Source organism: Chiloscyllium plagiosum, chromosome 7 (assembly GCF_004010195.1).
Source record: "Chiloscyllium plagiosum isolate BGI_BamShark_2017 chromosome 7, ASM401019v2, whole genome shotgun sequence".
NCBI classification, from domain to species: domain Eukaryota; kingdom Metazoa; phylum Chordata; class Chondrichthyes; order Orectolobiformes; family Hemiscylliidae; genus Chiloscyllium; species Chiloscyllium plagiosum.
The window spans coordinates 88,890,201-88,907,967 of record NC_057716.1 but is presented as its reverse complement, the minus strand read 5'-3'; the positions used below and the strand labels follow the sequence as shown (position 1 = coordinate 88,907,967).

Genomic DNA, 17,767 nt, shown 5'->3' with positions numbered 1-17,767 from the left:
AATGTGGATTCCAGAAGTGCACACAATATGTAGCTGTGGCCTAACCAATGTTTTATACAATTCCAGCACAACCTTTCTGCTCTTAAACTCTATGCCTCAACTAAAAGAAGGCAAGTATACCATGTGCCGCCTTTACCACTTGTCCTGATAACCTAAGGGACTAAAGGATATGCACACCTAGGTCCCTCTGGTCATGCAACAAGATATAAAAATTCCAGTATGAGATTGGATATTGATCAAATAAGTTAAGTCAAGTACTGGACGGTATAGGAAAGAATTTGTGAAGTAACATGTCGGTCTCATTGACCCAGCAGAAAATCTGTTCTTATCGGGAGTTCAGGTCATAGATGAGGCTACAACATAGTACCCTCAGAACTTTGAATCATACCTGGTGACATAGCTCACAACCAAGAGGATAGGATTTTGAATTCTTATTTGAATTAGGATTCTTATTTCTAATAAATTATGGCACCTAGTAACACTAATGGTGGCAGTTTGCAATTGCAAACTACCTTCAATACAGAGAAGCACCACAAGCTGCTCCAGAAACATAAGGAAATCCAGGTGAAAGGCCAAAAACGATATCGGGAAAAGTGGCTAACAGGATTATCAAAGAGATGGGCTTTCAGGAAGGCCTTGAAATAGAAGTAGGCTGTGAGTTTAGAGAAGTGTTCAAAGAATGGGCAGCTAAGAATATACCCAGGCAAGAGCAAAGTTGTCTGCCTTTGGCAGAAAAATAATTTGATATTTCCAGAGGAATTAAAATGCAAAAATTAGTCAATAATTTGTTTGTACATAACTTGATTATTGCTAAAAACAAGGCTCATTTTGTTGAAACTTTCCGTCTTGCATTCATCAGCACAATTCACAAGAACTGCCAATGTAAAGGGAAGACAACGTTAATATTGTTTGAGAGGAGAGTGCTGATTAGTCGGCAGATGGACTCTGATTGGTAGAGGTGTTGCCATGGCGATGCATCAGTTATACGAAGACTAGCAGTTAATTGCAAGCATTGTTTAGATTTTTAACCAGGCAGGGTGACTCCAGTTGATTGAAGCATTGCCCTGAGAAATTAACCAGAGAATGGTTCTGACCTATTTTTTTGAGTTGAAACAAACACAGTATATGTACATTTTCACACTTTGTTTACTGGAAGTGAGGTATATTAATACACAGACCCCTCTTCTTTGTAGACTGAAAGAACATATACACATCCTGCACCGGCCTCAATACACCTCACTCCAAACTGGCTGTATGGTAATTTAAAAATTATAACAACTAGCATTTACAAAATACAAACCATTAGGAGGTCATTTATAAGGGAACTGTGAACCAAAATATAACATGTAAGGAGTATTAGCAACATAGGGAGAGGAGTAGGCCATTCAACATGTCAGGTCTGCTCCACAATTCAATATGGTCATGAATAATAATTCACTTCATTGCCTTTTCCCCACACTATCCCCCTATCCCTCATTGTCATTGGTAGTTAGAAATCTTTCAATCTCTACACATAGTTAGTGACTGAAAGTCCACAGCCCTCCAGGGTAAAGAATTCCAAAGGTTTGTAACCCTCTGAATAAAACAAATTCTCTTCATCTTGGTCCTAAGTGACTTCCCCCTTAGTTTGAAATTGTGCCCTTTTAGTTCCAGGCTTCCTAATCCGGAGAAACATCTGCACTCATCCAGTTGACCTTTTCTCGCAGTCTTCAAACGCAACTGAATACCGACCCAGTTTTCCCAATTTCTCTCCATTACACAATACTACCATCTAGGGAACAAATCTGTTGGACCTTTGTTATACACCTGTTATGGCAATAAAATTGGACCAAAATTGCACACAGTACTCCAGGTGTGGTCTAACCAACGTTCTATACAATTGAAGCAAACTTCTTTACACCTGCACTCCTATCCTATTACAATAAAGGACTAATAAACATTTATTTAATGTTCCTAATGGTTTGCTGCTCCTGCATGTTAGCCCTTCAGTTTTTCATTGACAAGTACATCTACACTTTATAATCCTTTATCATTTAAGAAGTGCTCTGAACATCTGTTGCTCCCATCAAAGTCAATAACCACACATTTTTCTACATTACAATCCACCTGCCAAGTTCTTGCCCACTCAGTAAGTCCGTCCAAATCCACTTGAAACCAATTTGTATATTTTTTGAAAATATTACATTTTCTCCCCAAATCCAGGTTATTGATATATATTGTAAATAGCTAGATTGTGACTACTGATCCTTACTGAGCTCACTAGTTACAGCCCAGTAAGAGAGAATGACCATTTATTCCTATTGTCTGTCTTCTGTCTGTTAGCCAATCCTTAAACCATGCCAGTACATTGTCTTCAAAATGTGTGCTTTAATTTTGCCAACCAATCTCCTGTGGTGACCTTATCAATAGCTTTGTGGAAATCAATTGAATTAGTAATATCCTTTTAGAAACTCCAACAGGTTCATCAAACATAATTTCTCATTCACAAATCCATGCTGACTATGCCTAATCAGATCCTTACTTTTCAAGTGTCCACTTATTATGATGTTTCTCATCGACACTATTGCTTTCTCCACACTGATGTGAGGTCTGTGGTTCCCCATTTACTCCTTCCCTACTTTTTAAACAGCAGGGTGGTATTTTTGATTTTTCAAACTGCAGGAATCATTCCAGAATCTGTAGAGCTTTGGAAGATGCATCCACTGTCTACAAGTCATATGACAAATGCTTGGTTTAATAGGTGGCCTTTAAGGAGTGTCTTAATGGAGGAAAGCAAGGTAGAGAGGCAGAGATTTTCAGGGAAGGAATTAAACCCAGGCAGTTGAAGGCATAGTTATCGACTGTGCAGTGATTAAAATCGAGGCTAGAAGCCAAGGGACTGCAGTCGCTCGATCTACATTCCTCCAACCGAGGAATTAGTTTATCTGTGCCTATCCTATCTCCTTAGTTCTTTGAACATCTTAATTATATTACTTCTCAATAGGCTAAACGTAAAGGAATACAAATTACGCTTATACTGCTCATGCATGTTGTGAAGGGCCACAGCATTTGGAGAAACCTGTACTTCTGGGATTTCTGACTGTAACTTTGCCTCTGATGTCTATATAACCAGTCCCTGTTAAATCTAAACTAATATTTGTGTTCACCCATCCCTCAATGGAGAGGAGAATTTAAAATTATGGATCATGATCTTGAGTGAAACGAGTTTGTGCAACCTAATCTTAATTAGCAAGGAAAATGCCAGTTTTGAACCTTTGTTAAAAAAGGTTACTTTTCTTTCTGCCTACTAATTTTAGTGAAAGTGTATGCACTAAAGATAGCAAACAGAGGAAAATATGCCTCTGTAAGTCTTCCTTTATTCAGGCCAATTGATTGGAGCGTATCTGCCCTTGAAAATATACTTTGCACCTTAGTACAGTGTTTTCTTTGATGTGAACATACTTGACATGTTGTATTTTTTGCAAGTGACTATTTTAATAATGGCTTGTTAATTGCAACACTTCTATTAAAAAAAAAAACTGCTGCATGATCTAGCATGTCATAGCATATGAAGAAACACACCACAATATTCCTTGTATATTTGTAAACTGTTTATGTTACTGAACAGTACTATCAGTCTTAGATTGGTGACTAGCTGGATTTCTGTATTAGGTGGGTTACAGCAACATCAACCTTTAATTTTAGTTTTAACATTGAACAAGTTAAATGGTAATCACTAAAAGTTGTGACTGCATGATATCCATGTACATGCTTATCAATCAAATTAAAACAATCTGCCATGATTCTAATGACAAGGAAAATCTAATATTTAGTCCTTATGTACACTGAGGTAGAAACTGGTCCAAATTGCAGCTGTTTTCTGGTAGGATAGTATGTGGCAAAGAATACTAATTTCATGGGGCTATGTTCTGCAGCCAAAAAAATGCCTGAGATGTGTCCCACCCTGTTTGGAGTGATTTCATAGGCATCTCTGATGACCACCGAAAACATATGCTTGTCCCTTTACATATTTTAATAAGGGGCTTATTGCTTGGTTGAGGATGACTCTGCCAAATTGAGCTGACTGGACTTTCCTGGCACAGTTGCAAGACAGATGCCAGCAGCTCATACAATTTGTTGAAATGGGGCTCAAAGATCTGTTTCAGGGACCTGGAAAAATGCCATAACTGATATTTACCCAATTTCCTTTCTACAAGATATCTGGTGCTAGGTTTAGCCAACTTCTGCTGGTGCATCATCAGCTGATTGCTATTGTAGTTAAGAGCTACTAAAATTTGTGAATGATGAACCTTCTCCCGTTAATCATAAATTCTTGCTGAGTATTCACACGGAGTCTTGGTTCCTTTTCATCTTACAGAGCTGTGATTTCGGGGACATGTTGTAGTATAAGTAAAATGACGCGGGTATCTCCATAGGCATAGAACACCATTTTGAGGTAGTTTGGACTTTCTGCCTCTGAGGGCAAAGTACACCAATGTCACTTTTCTATTATATTCGAATTTTATTCCGGGTATGGATGGGCTTTTAGCCTCAGCTGACACATACAGACCAAGCTGTCAGTCTGCCCACATGCATTAGAAATATGAGTTTTGACAGTGGTGGCCAGGAGAACCATTCCAATGGGGAAAGATCCATAGCACAAATGAGCAATGAAATGGCACCACCTCAACAGGGATATTAAATTAGGTATTTCCATACCCGATACAGAATGAACAGTTTGTCGTAAAGGTTGTTTGGTATTTGTAAGTCTTGTGCTATCAATCGTTACAGTATTTCTACTTTGAAATGTATACCACTTCATATCTATTAGTTTGGGTACTGGAAGCTGTGTGCCTAACCTGAAACAGTATGATTTACCCGTTAACAACTCTTATGAGGCTTGCAGTGCTCCTTACGTTGGCTGTTTTTATATTTGAAATATTCTGATTTTAACCAAAAGCTTTCTGATTTTAATCAAAAGTTCCCACCGGAAAGTGAATGAATTTGGATCAAATGCCCATTTTACCTTCATTTCTCCTTTGGCTCCACTGATCCAAAATTAAACTGGATGTAATCGGGCATTCAAGCCAAGCTCAGCTATTTCCCACCAGGCACATCTGATTAAATTCAGAGTAGAACTTGTTTCAAAAAGAAGAGGTGAGATTATCTCTACCTCTTAACCTGAGGTGATACTCCTTAAAGTGGATTGTAATCGTGTCATACACTCCTCCAATCAAAGTTATATGCCTCGAAATTTATAAACAACAAATTACATTTTGAATTGGTTGATTTTTCAATTAATGCAATCCAATCCATTCTATAATAGTTATTGCAGTAATCCTCTATTTATTTGCTGTGCTACAAAATAAATCCTGTGTAACAATCATAGGTTTGTTGATTCAGAATTCTTGCTGATAAGTAGATCAATGGGAAAGGTATACTGCCATTTTAATTGTGTTAAATGCAAATTCTACCTTTGAAAAAGCAAAGCAAAATATATTAACAAAGTTATCATATTTTGATCTTAGAAAATGAAATAAATACTGTACAATTAGTAAAGTTTAAAGGTGTCAGTAGCTCGTCTTCCATTTCTAGTTTTCAAGGTATAAATCTTTCTGCAAAAAACTGCAACTCCCCATTTGTAGCTGTCTTACAAATTGTGTTGAAAGTTTGGAATAACTGAAGCCTGTCAGAAGAAAATATAACATAATATTTTAAATAAAAATCTCACCTTTTAGAATTTGGGATTACAAACTTTAAAAAAGTGCTATATAATAGATATTTTTTGTATTAGAAATAAATCTTTACAATTCAATTATACAGTAGCACTTTACTTACCTTTAGTACTTTCATTAGCTAATTAAAAAAAGATCTAATGCTGTACTATATTTAGAATACCTCAGTGTGATAAGGGTCAAAGTAAGTCATATGAAAATTATTATTGTAAAATGACAAAAATGAATACACATTGTTACTTTTTAAATTTAATTTTCATTTCAAATAGGAGTTTTGAATGATGTTTTCAGACACAATACATGGAATTGAATTTGCTAAGACTTGGATTGGAAGATGGGCTACACGCAGTTCCTACGTATTGCTGTTACAGATGTTTTGTCAAATGCCTTGCCTGTCAAATTTTTTTGAAAGTGTTATCAAGTAAGGCTGTTCCTGCCAACCTATTATATGGAGGACATTACTCAACAATGAGAGGACAAGTTTAGCAACATTCCTTCCTTCAACATCTTATTCACCAGGGTTACTGGACACCCTGAGGACTTAATAGCATGTTAAAAAAAAGTATAAGACCTTTTTTGCACATTTCTAATACGAGTTTACAAAAAAAGTGGGAAAAAAAGCTTGTATATAAATAGTCGCTGCTTTAATTGGTATGGAAATTATTAATAATAAATATATTTAACATACTATACAACAGAGTTACCCTGTGCAGGGTTCTATGAAAGGTTTCCTTCTGTGTAAGGTCTATAGCAATGTTCCTTACAGCACACAGTTTATAGTATTTTCAGTATTCTGAAGAGCATGTTGGGTGACTTCCATTTCCTATGCAAATGTGCACTGTGTTGCATGTTATGCTGACTATTCCCTCAGCTTTTCAGTGGCATTTTGTTTTGGAAATTTCAGAGATTGATTGCTTCGCTATTTTTTGTGTACAGAGAATTGGAAAATGAAATGTAAATGGCGTGCATGGAATTATAACTTTCTGAAAAATATGGTTTCTGGAAATTAGATGTTAAAATCAGCTGCATTTTCAATATAGATTAGAATTTTTCTAAAGTAATAAAAAATGTTTCTTCAACCTGGTGGTTTTGTATTGAATTTCCTTCATGTTCCTTATAATTTAAGGGAATACAGTCAGAGCTGGAATATTAATTCTTGGGGGTGTAAACCACCTCCCAGTCCCTAGATTGTTCCACGCTGCATTAACAGAGAATCATAAAGCAATTTAAATTGCAGGATGTTGTGATCCCAGTTGGACAGATCAAATCCCGGAATGAAATTTAGCTTGATGGATCATTTATCTTTATTTAACATGGTGATCATGCACTGAAACATTAGGCACACAAAGTTGCAGAGTTTCCTTAGCAATAAAAAAAAACAGGATCTTCCTCTGGTTGGGAAATCTAGAGCTAGGCTTCACAGGGTAGGCCATATACAATTGAAATGAGGCAACATTTCCTCACTCAAAGGATGTTCACCCTGCAGAGTTTACAACTGCAGAAGACTGTGGAGGTTGGTTCACTGAGCATATTCAAGAAAGAAATAGATAAATGTTTAAAGTCCAAAGATGTGCAGGTTAGGTGGATTGGCCATGCTAAATTTCCCATAATGTCCAGAGGTGTGTCGGCTAAGTGGATTAGCCATGAGAAAAGCAGGGTTACAGAGCTAGGGTAGAGGTGGTGGGTCTGGGTGAAATGCTCTTAAGAGGGATTGGTGTGGACTCAGTGAGCTGAATGGCCTGCTTCCACATTGTAAGGATTCTATGATTCTCTGATTTAGATATTAAGGATTAAGGGGTGTTGAGAAAAGGCAGGAATATGGCACTGAGTTAGAAAATCAACCATGATCACGTTGAATGGTACAGTGGGCTCAAAGGGCTGAATAGCCTCATCTTGCTCCTAGTTTCCATGTTTCTATTACATAAAAATAAACCAAGTTGTCTAAACATAGGACTCAATTTGAAAAATCTTAAAACCCAAAGCAAAACAAAGGCTCATTTGCTGTCATACATCATTATTTTATAGTCATTCAAGACAAGACAAATTACCCGTCTAAATTCGAACTTTGGTTTGTACTCATTGTTGAATTCTGTCTGGTGAACTATGAAGTCTTCTTACATGAGTACTCACAAAATTGAAAACTTAAGACTTGCTCAGTCTTTTGATAATTTGCAGATTTCTAAACAAACACTCCTGATCTAAAAGTCTCACAAACTAAACTTTTACATTATGGTAACTGTATTTTCCTTGAACAAACTTTTAATCTCTGGCCTGTACTATCTAGAGATTAAAAGAATGAGAGGAGATCTAATAAAGTTATATAAAATACTAAAGGGGATTGACATAGAAAGAATGTTGGCAAATCTAGAGTGAGAGATCATGATTTTAGGATGAGGGATAAATTTAAACTAGAGATGAGCAATTACTTCTTTCAAAGGGTCATGAATCTATGGAATACCCCAGAGAGTGTTGAATGCTGGAACACTCAGTAAATTTAAGGAAGAGAGAGACAGATTTTTAATTAGTAATGGGTTGGAGGGTTATGGGGAGCAGGAAGAAGAGTGGGATTGAAGCCAAGATAAGATCCTTAATTGCATCAAATGGTGGAGCAGGCTTGAGGGTTTGAACCACTTAGTCCTGGTCATAGTTCTTAAATTCTTAATTTATTTCTAGGATAAATACTATATTTGCTTCTGACCTCAGTCCCGCCTCCTTCAAAACTACCCTATAAACTTTCAATCTCTGGATTTTCTCAGCTAAAATCAATCCTTTCAATCTTTACACCCCTGTCAGAAACCCGACAGTTTCATCAACCTTCTGTTCACACTCCAGGAGTTTGCAATCAACTACTGTCTGACTCATATGGAGTTAGGTCACTGTGCTAGAAAGAATTGTTTGATTTGAAATCTAAGCTCTAGAAATGGTAGTAAAATAAATCACAAAGTTTCATCACAAGGAATAATTTGATCCAACTCTTTTTTTATACTGGGTTTTACAGGCATGCCACATCTGAAAAGGTATATCTAAATCTAATCATTCTCGGCATCTAAGCCTCGTCAGTAAAGCCAGCACTGAATGCCTGTCTATAGTTCCCCTGAGAAAATGATACTGTGCCTTTTTAATAAAACTGCAGCAGTTGGAACATAGGATTGCAACTCACTAAACCCGGAAAAAAGCTTTTTTAGATCCAGAAGATATATATAAGCAGGAAAGTGAGATGGCATTCAACTCATCCAACTGGTCCAAAGCATGAGTCTTTATCTGGCAAGTATGAAATTACAATTAAGCTATTTTTAGCCTGCTCAACACAATTATGCTTTTATCTTATTTCACTCATGCACAAATATGCGACATAAAAGCTTAAGAAATAGGAGCAAGAATGAGCAATACAGGCCTTGAAGCCTGCACACCTGTTCATTCATTCAATAAGATTATAGTTGAAGTTCTCCCTCGCAATGCTTCTTTGCCCCTTATTATTCTCAATCTTGAAGTCAGTGAACATGTACATCCCCTCGGGTGGAGAATTATTCACAGCCCTCTGTGTGAAGACATTTCTTCCTTGTTTTAATTGGTTAATCCCTTAGCGTGAGACAACATTCCATAGTGCTGGACACTCCAGCGGAATAAAATAGGTTCGCAGCATGTGATATTATAGACTTCAAAACTTTAATAACTGTTCAAGGATTGAATGGATCAACAAAAGATAAACTGTTACACACAAAGAAGCAGCAATACCTCTGTCTGGAATAAGCTATTATGGGACATGGGATCTAAAGCAATTAGCCATGCCTGGAAGTTGAAGCTACATGAACAAAACTGTTTTGACATCTGCTTGATAACTGGATGCTTGATGACACAAGGACAACTGATTGCCCTGCAGAAAAATTTAAGGAGTTAATTGCAGGAAAGCTGTGTCTTCAAACAAACAGTCAATGCCCAGTCAATATCAAATGTAATAAGGAACAAAGAACCTACTTTTGATAAGAAGACAAGCTGCAGCCTTGCTATAATTTGGATGGAAGTATTTAAAGAATCATCAGTGTTACCACATCACAGACCTGAAGGACGAAAATCTGTATCAGAATCTAAAACCAGAACTCCCCTTTGGCAGAACTTCATCTTGTGTTCTACATAGTAAGCCTGTACTAAGAGGAAATGTGGCAAAATGAGGAAGGATGAAAATCCATTATGTCTTAAAAAAGACATTTCTAGCAGAGTCGCATTCCTGCTGTCTGACTAGTGTAGTCATATTTATATAGTACATCCACTTTCCTTGAATAACAGGCTACTGTCAATCCAACTGGTCTGAAGGGAAAAGAAACCAGTTGAATCAAGAATGCAATATGTGTAAAGTTGTCTAGCCACATTCCCATGTCACCTGTAAGAAGCTGTAACAGTTAATGAGTTCTGAGGTTGATCATAAATGAAGAAACTGGTGAGGTTCACTGTTCTCTGTCATGGTCACTTGGATTGCTGACAATATGGACTAACGTCTTAAGGAAGAGTAGAAACATCAGGGCTGGAGGGCTGAAGGGAACCCAAAATTAAAATGCAAAGGAGGCATACTAAGGACTAAGAACATTGTAACTTGAACAAAACTTGCATCAGTGCCATAGCATTGGCAAGGTCCATCAAGGATTCATAATGGCGAGGGCATCAATGGAGGTGAGATGGCACTAATGATTGGCAACTTTCATTCCAGCAGCAGTGGTGAAGGGGAATTATGCATGGCAAAATGACCCATGACAGAGCACTTAACAAAAAGAACTGTAAATTTGAATGCTTTTTTAAAATTTCTTCATTTCTGTGACTTTGTATTCTATGTTTTTGGTTTATTTTTCAGCATTTTAACATGGCATCAGAGGGGTGACACTGTACAATATTTTTCACTGCATTTTATAACAAAATACATGTGACAATAAATAAATCAAATATTTACTCAACACCTTGAGACCAACTTTCCCTTTAACCCAGCAAGCTGTTTGCAGCACACATTTCATCAAAAGAGCATGTTCATTTAATAAATGCTATTCAATCAACATTGACAATTTATGCTAACACCTCATTCCTTCTTTGACAGCTGGAATTTAGACAAAACTGGATAGTCTGCATAATGAGAGGATATTTGCATGTAATTATGGCAATTTTACAATTCAACCTATCTCATTTTGTCAGTAATAACAAGTTAATTGCATCTTCAATCTAGCTGAGCCAGGAGTTTGACTTTACAAGCTTGTTATAATTTGTAAATTTCTGTTTGGAATTCAATAATAGTATACTCAAGTACTTGGATTGAGTAAAGTGACTCAAGAATGACATTGAGACCTACACAGTGGTACATAGAAAATACAGCTGAACGTGATTTAACTTCATATAATTACAAATCTATCTGTATAGGTTCATGGTGCCCAACACTTTCTGAACGCTTCAATGCTTATTTTTAGTAGATGTTTCACTTAGTATTTCTTGTCCTGCGTGGAACATTCGTAACTGTAAAACTGACTTAAAAAATTCAGCACAGTAATAAACTAAACAAGCTTATCCTAGTTTGAAGCCAGTCATTTTGTTTAAGGGTCAACAATTATAAAAATAAATGTAATTATTTGAAGATTCTTTTTTGATTAAATCTTTTATATTGACAGCCCACCAGCCATACTGCTAATGGCTTCATTTAGGAACCTGCAGAGTGCAATTATTCAGTCGGAGATGTCGGCTTCGCTGGCTTTCCACCATTTATTCTTTATTCCAAATAGCAAGGCAGAGATGAGTGATTTCTGGAACAATGGTAATTAAGTGTAGGTGCTCAAAGTATATTTAAGGAAAGAGTACCAAGATTCCGACCTAGTGACAAGAAAAACAATATTATTCCAAGTCAGGTTGATGATTGATTTGGAGTGAAACTTTCAGGTGATGGTATTCCCATGTATCTGATGCCCTTGTCCTCTGAGTCAGTAATGATCATGATAAGCTGTAAGGCATTTAAGCAGATGATGATGTGTTGTTTCTCCAGCTTGTGTTGAGCATGACTGGAGCACTGCAGCGGACCAATGACTCAATATATAGTTTAACAATTCAAGAGCATAAACACCTCCTTCCATGTCTATTACTTACCCACACAACCTCAGGTCCTGTCATGGAATAGGTTGCTTTCAGTACCCATTTTCAATTACTCATAGTCCCCATTATCAACTATCTAGCTCTTTTCGTCCCTGGCTTTCCATCAACAATTTCTTCATCTGCCTATCCTTTCTCTCGAGGCTTTGTCTCTATCTAGCCTCTCATTCCCTGCCCACCTCTCCCCCACTTCCATCATCAGCTTTTCCCAGTTGGTTCTAGTTCTGAAAAAGTGACATTGGACTTGAAAGGTTAACGCTGTGTTCTATTCAATACCTTCTGCTTCCATTGGTGAGGATGTCCTTGGATTCTGCAGAAGTACTAGAAGATTGGAAAACTGCCAATGTGACACCCCTATTGAAAACGTATTGTTGAAAAATTATTGGAATCAATTCTTAAGGAACAATACAAAGGAGGAGAACACGCCCCCATCTACATCAACGGTGCAGAGGTTGAGATGGTTGAGAATGTCAAGTTTCTCGGAGTGACGATACCGACACCCTGTCCTGGACTTCCCATGTAAATGCGACGGTTAAGAAGGCACAACAATGCCTCTTCTTTCTCAGACAGCTCAGGAAACATGGCATGTCCATAAGGACCCTCACCAACTTTTACAGATGTATCATAGAAAGCATACTGTCCAGGTGCATAGTGGCCAGGTCTTCCCAGGACAGTATGAAACTATAGAAGGTTGTGTGCACACCCCAGACCATCACAGAAGCCAACCCTGTTCTGGACTCCACATACACCTCTCGTTGCTGTGAAAAGGCTGCCAACATCATCAAAGACCAATCTCACTCTGGTAATGCTCTCCCAGGACCTCTTCTGTCAGGCAGAAGGTAGAGAAACTTGAACACTGCACCAGCAAGTTCAAGAACAGCTTCTTCCCAGCCATTATTAGAATGAAGAATGGATTCTCTAACTTCAAATAATACTGATCTTGTTAATGTGTATCTTGCCTTGCTCACGTCCTATGTTGTTTAACTTGTTTGCCTCACCTTTCCAAGTTCTTTTTCACCCTACAATTTGTATGTCCTTGTTTACTATGATCTGCCTGCTCTGCTCACCTACAAAGTTTTTCATTGCACTTAGGTATGCATGACAATAAATCCAATTATATCATAGCAGAAAATTTGGAAATTCATAACTTAGTCAAGCAGAGTCAACATGGCTTCATGAAAGGGAAATCATGTCGGACTAATTTATTAGAGTTTTTTGAGGAAGTGGATCAGAGTGGATAGAGGGGAACCAGTAGATGTATTGCATTTGGACTTCCAGAAGGCATTCAACAAGGTATCTCACAATAGGATAAGTTGTAAGACCCCACAGCGTTTGGGATATGATATTGGCATGGATAGAGTACTGGCTAATGAATAGAAAAGAGTGAGTTGGATGCGGGGTTCTTTTTAGGTTGATGACCCATAACCAGTAGAGGTCTACAGGGATCAATTCTAGGTAGGAAGTGAACGTACAGCGGTCAATTTTGCAGACAATACAAAAATAAATAAAGACAGGTTCAGAGGGATACAGTTTGCAGAGAGATACTTAAAGGTTAAGTGAGCAAGAAGTTGGCAAATGGAGTAAAATATGGGAAAATGTGAAGTTGTCCATTTTAGAAGGGAGAACCAAAGAACAGTATTATTTAAATGGAGGAAAACTGCAGAAAGCTGCAACACAAAGGGTTTTAGGAGTACTTGTGCATGAAACACAGAAAGCTAGCACACAGGTGCTGCAAGTAATCAGGAAGGCAAATGGAAGCTTAGCTCTTATTTCAAACGGGTTGGCATATAGAATCATAAATCCCTACAGTGCAGAAAGAGGCCATTTGGCCCATTTAGTCTGCACTGAACCTGCAAAGAGCATCCCATCCAGACACACACTCCACCCTAATCTGCACATCTTTGAATTGTGGGAGGAAACCAGAGCACCTGGAGGAAACCCACGCAGACATGGGGAGAATATGCAAACTCCACACAAACAGTTGTTTGAGGCCAGAATCGAACCCTGGTCCCTGGCCAATGATCCTTGGTACAGATAGACTGTCTTATGAGCAACGGTTAATCGGACTCTATCATTCGTGTATAGAAGAATGAGAGATGATCGCACTGAAACATATAGAATTCTTAAGAGAAAATGTTTCCCCCCTGTGGGAGAGTCTAGGGCCAGAAGACATGCTCTCAGAATTTTGTCGTCACTTTCCTAAAAGCAACCGCTGGTCAGCGACATGTGTCCCAAAGCAAATCCCTACCAGCCTTTATCTTCAATCTCATTTGCTGGAGATGCCAACTACACATGCCCAGAAAGCCTGGACATTCATAAACAAATGCTCAGGGGAGAAATTTCCTTTCTCAAAAGATTGTGAGTCTTGCCACAATGATTCGTAATCAGTCAGGAGAACAGGAGTAACTGGGTGAAAGGGAAGGTTCAAGTTAGGAATCCTCTTAAATAGCGGAGCGACTCAATGGTCTGATTGGCCTTTTGTTCCTTTTTCTTATGGTCTTATATCAAAGTGCACACATCATGTGCGAGTTGGTGACGGAGAGGTACAAAATCACAGAGCGCAGACAAATTTGGGGAGGCCGTATATCAGTCAGGTGCAGTCCCGCCAAACATGCATCCAAATTTCAGCGCGCAGGCGCATTCCCGTAAAGTTAAACCTGCAACGTCAGCGGCTGCGCGAGAGGTGTGACGGCACGCAGATTGCAGGACCAGCTGCGGAGCGGTGCAAGTGGTCCGAGAAACGGGCAGCCTGCGCGTGCGCGTGCGCGTTATTCTGCTTCGGTGCGGGTGTCAGGTGTAGCCCGCCAGCGCAGCCGCAGTATGTGAAATAGGTTGGATGGGGCGGGGTCGGGAGAAAAGCAATACGGGCTGCGCAGGCGCAATTGTGTGTCCGGCCCCGGGCTGGGTGCGCATGTGCAGTAGGGATCCCCCCGGCGCTTAGCGCTAGCGGATGAGACGGAACGTGAGGGGCTGGTGGCGATGGAATTTGCTTCGGGAGACACGTCGCTGACCGGCGGTTGCCATTAGGAAAGTGGCTTCGCGAACCAGACGGGTGGTCTGATATTTGTCTTTTCGCTGTGTAAACGGAGAGCATAAGGCGAGAGGCCGGAGTCCGGGACCACAGGCACCAACCGCCGCCGCCGCTGCTGCTGTTGTTGTTGTTATAGCCGAGCTCCTGGGCAGGAGGCCCCGGCCTTGTCGCTGGCGAGACCGTTGCTACAGGCCCTGCCTGCCTGGAGAATGGGAATCATCTTCACCAAACTCTGGAGACTCTTCAACCACCAAGGTGGGGCCCAGACCTGGTAATCTGCCCGGGAGACTGCTGAGGATTGTCTTGCTGCTTACTCGACCCCTTCCTTTGCACAGTCCAAGAGTGTGGCGTTGGAAAAACACAGCCGGTCAGGCAGCATCCCGAGGAGCAGGAGAGTCACATAAGTTCATCAGGAACATTCCTGATGAAGGGCTTATGCTCGAAACGTCGACTCTCCTGCTCCTTGGCTGCTGTCTGTCTGGCTGTGCTTTTCAAACGCCACACTCTTGTGCTCTGATCTCCAGTATCTGCAGTCCTCACTTTTACCTTCCATTGCACACTTGGGTTTTTCACAGCTTCACAGTGTACTACTAGTGCACTTAACGCTGACAGTCCCGATAACAACTTCAGAGATCAGGCGTCTGCAGTTCCCACTAGTTGTTAAACTTGATTCATTCACTACCCCATCTGTTATCTCTCGATCAATCGCATTCCTATCAATTTTATCCAATTATTTATTTCAAAATGAACTTCAGTCTAACTTATAGGGCACGTGTTATAAGAAATAAGACAGGGGAGTGCAGTTCGGCCCCTCGAGCTTGCTCTGTCATTCACTAGGATCATGGCTTATCCAATATTCCTCAAGTTTACTTTCCTGCCCTGTACCAGAAACCTTGATTCTCTTACTGATCAAGAATCTAACTATCTGAACTTTAACTATACACAAGGACTCTACCCTATAGCTCTCTGGCAAGGAGTTACAAGGACTGTAAATCTCTGCAAAGAGAAATTCAACCTCTCCTCAGCATTAAATTGGTGTCCCTTTCTTCTGAATCTATTTATTAGACGCTTATAGGTAAAAAAAAAAATTATCTCACTTATGTTTGATTTGTCATATATGATTCACTTAATTTCAGATCCATTGAGCTTCACTGGTATCTGAAATACCCAATCTGTTTCTATTTATTTACCTTTGGTCTAATTGAAATGGTGGGGCTGAACTTTTAATTAGTCTGATTTTATTACTTTCTGTTTCTGTTTGGCTATTCAAGTGCTAACTTTCATATAAGTATGAAACGGTAAACTGAGTCATTATAATTTTTTGATTGCCACTGCAATGCATTTTTATTGGGATGTGAAATACTTCAAATATTCCAGTGTTACACTTAGCCCTGTGTGAAATTGAAGGTGATTTTGTTATTTGTATTCTGACTTTCCCTGAAGTAAATAGGTTTTTTTTCTTTCAGTATAAAATTAAACTTCTGGAACTGCAAATAAAAGTCAGAACAGTTCTCTATTATTAGTAATATTAATGAATTCTGTAGAAAATCAGAAATGAGCAACAGGAGTTAGGGGAAATGGAAGCATTGCAATAAATTTTGTCGATGTGGCAAAATAGATAAGACTAGTTCTGATTTGCAATACAGGGCAAGTGATTGACCTTAAAATTCTGGTTTATTATACTGCAGTTGGTCACGGCCTGATAGCTGTAGACACCAAAGTGCAACTAATAATAAGATATATTGCAGGCTGGGAATATATTTGGTTCAAATTGAAGTGTTATTTCCCCTTCAGAAAAAGAACCAGAAGTGATATCACCCATTGCAACAGACCAAGACACACACATAGCAAGCGAGAGAGAACACTAGCACTTCATTGGAGGCTTAGATGATGTTACCTAGCATGGTGACGAAATGCATGAGAACAAATCTACCAGTTCAGTGAGTTACTTACAACCTGGTGATTTCCGCAATAGCTACCTTTTTTTAATGGAGAGGAGGCGTGTGGGTCTCATTGCTTTACTTGTGCCCTATGCAAAGCCATCTTCACTCATCATCTCTCATAATGAAGTACACCACATTCAGACTCAAATGATCTGAATTCCAGAAGGTCATTCATAATAGGTTTGATTTTAAATCCAGAGGTGATCTGTTTGAGTTAGAGGCCCACATACAGATGATTTCCTTTAATTTCTTAACTGCTATAAATGAGCTTTTAACTAAGATATTTTCTATTTGTATTGATGCATTGTGCCACAATTAGTTTCCTGTAATATGAGATACATTTTACAGTAGAAATAATCATGTTATAGTTTTGCCAAGTTAAAGATGTAAAATGACAGAAATTGCTGATTGGATGTGGAATCAGATATTGGCATGTTCAGTCTAATGTTTGTGTGAGGCGACAAGAACCAATTCCCACTTTCCAGTTGTTGGTTATTGTCCTTGTGGGTGATCGCATTTTAAGTTCCAAATTTAAGTATTTTAGAAAGGTGTGGGTTTCTAACTTCGTCACTCTTCAACGTTTGGGTTCCAGATCCTTATCAGCCTCTGGGTGAACACATTTCTCCTTAATTCAGCTTCACTTCTCTTCCCAGGTAAACATCTCCTGTAATTTTAAAACAAATGTAGGTCTGGAAGTATCTGTAAAAAGAGATTAATATTTGGGATACTATTCCTTTAAACTGACATTCAATAGCATGGACACGCAGAAGAGCAAACAAATTCTACTAATTGCAGATGAGAGGTTTATTGACTGTATATTGCTTATTTGATAGACAAAGTTGGTGGATGTAAATGAACATCTATAAAGTAATATAACGACACTTAAAACAATCTGTGCAGTACTATTGGCAAATCATTGTATATCATAATACAAATTCTTACATTATTTAATGGTGTGAGTTAAA

The 17,767-nt window shown here is 38.8% G+C and overlaps 1 protein-coding gene across 2 annotated transcripts in view; it reads left to right on the top strand.

The window, feature by feature from the left end:
- Positions 1 to 14,695: 14,695 nt before the first annotated feature.
- arl5a (ADP-ribosylation factor-like 5A) overlaps positions 14,696 to 17,767 on the top strand; it is a 33,928-nt gene continuing 30,856 nt past the window's right edge. For both annotated transcript variants that reach the window (XR_006312191.1, XM_043694192.1), the window contains exon 1: positions 14,696 to 15,114. Coding sequence is in view for 1 of the 2 variants with exons in the window: in XM_043694192.1 (XP_043550127.1) it covers positions 15,069 to 15,114 (46 nt within the window). In the remaining variant the exon portion in view is untranslated. The remainder of the gene's footprint in view (positions 15,115 to 17,767) is intronic.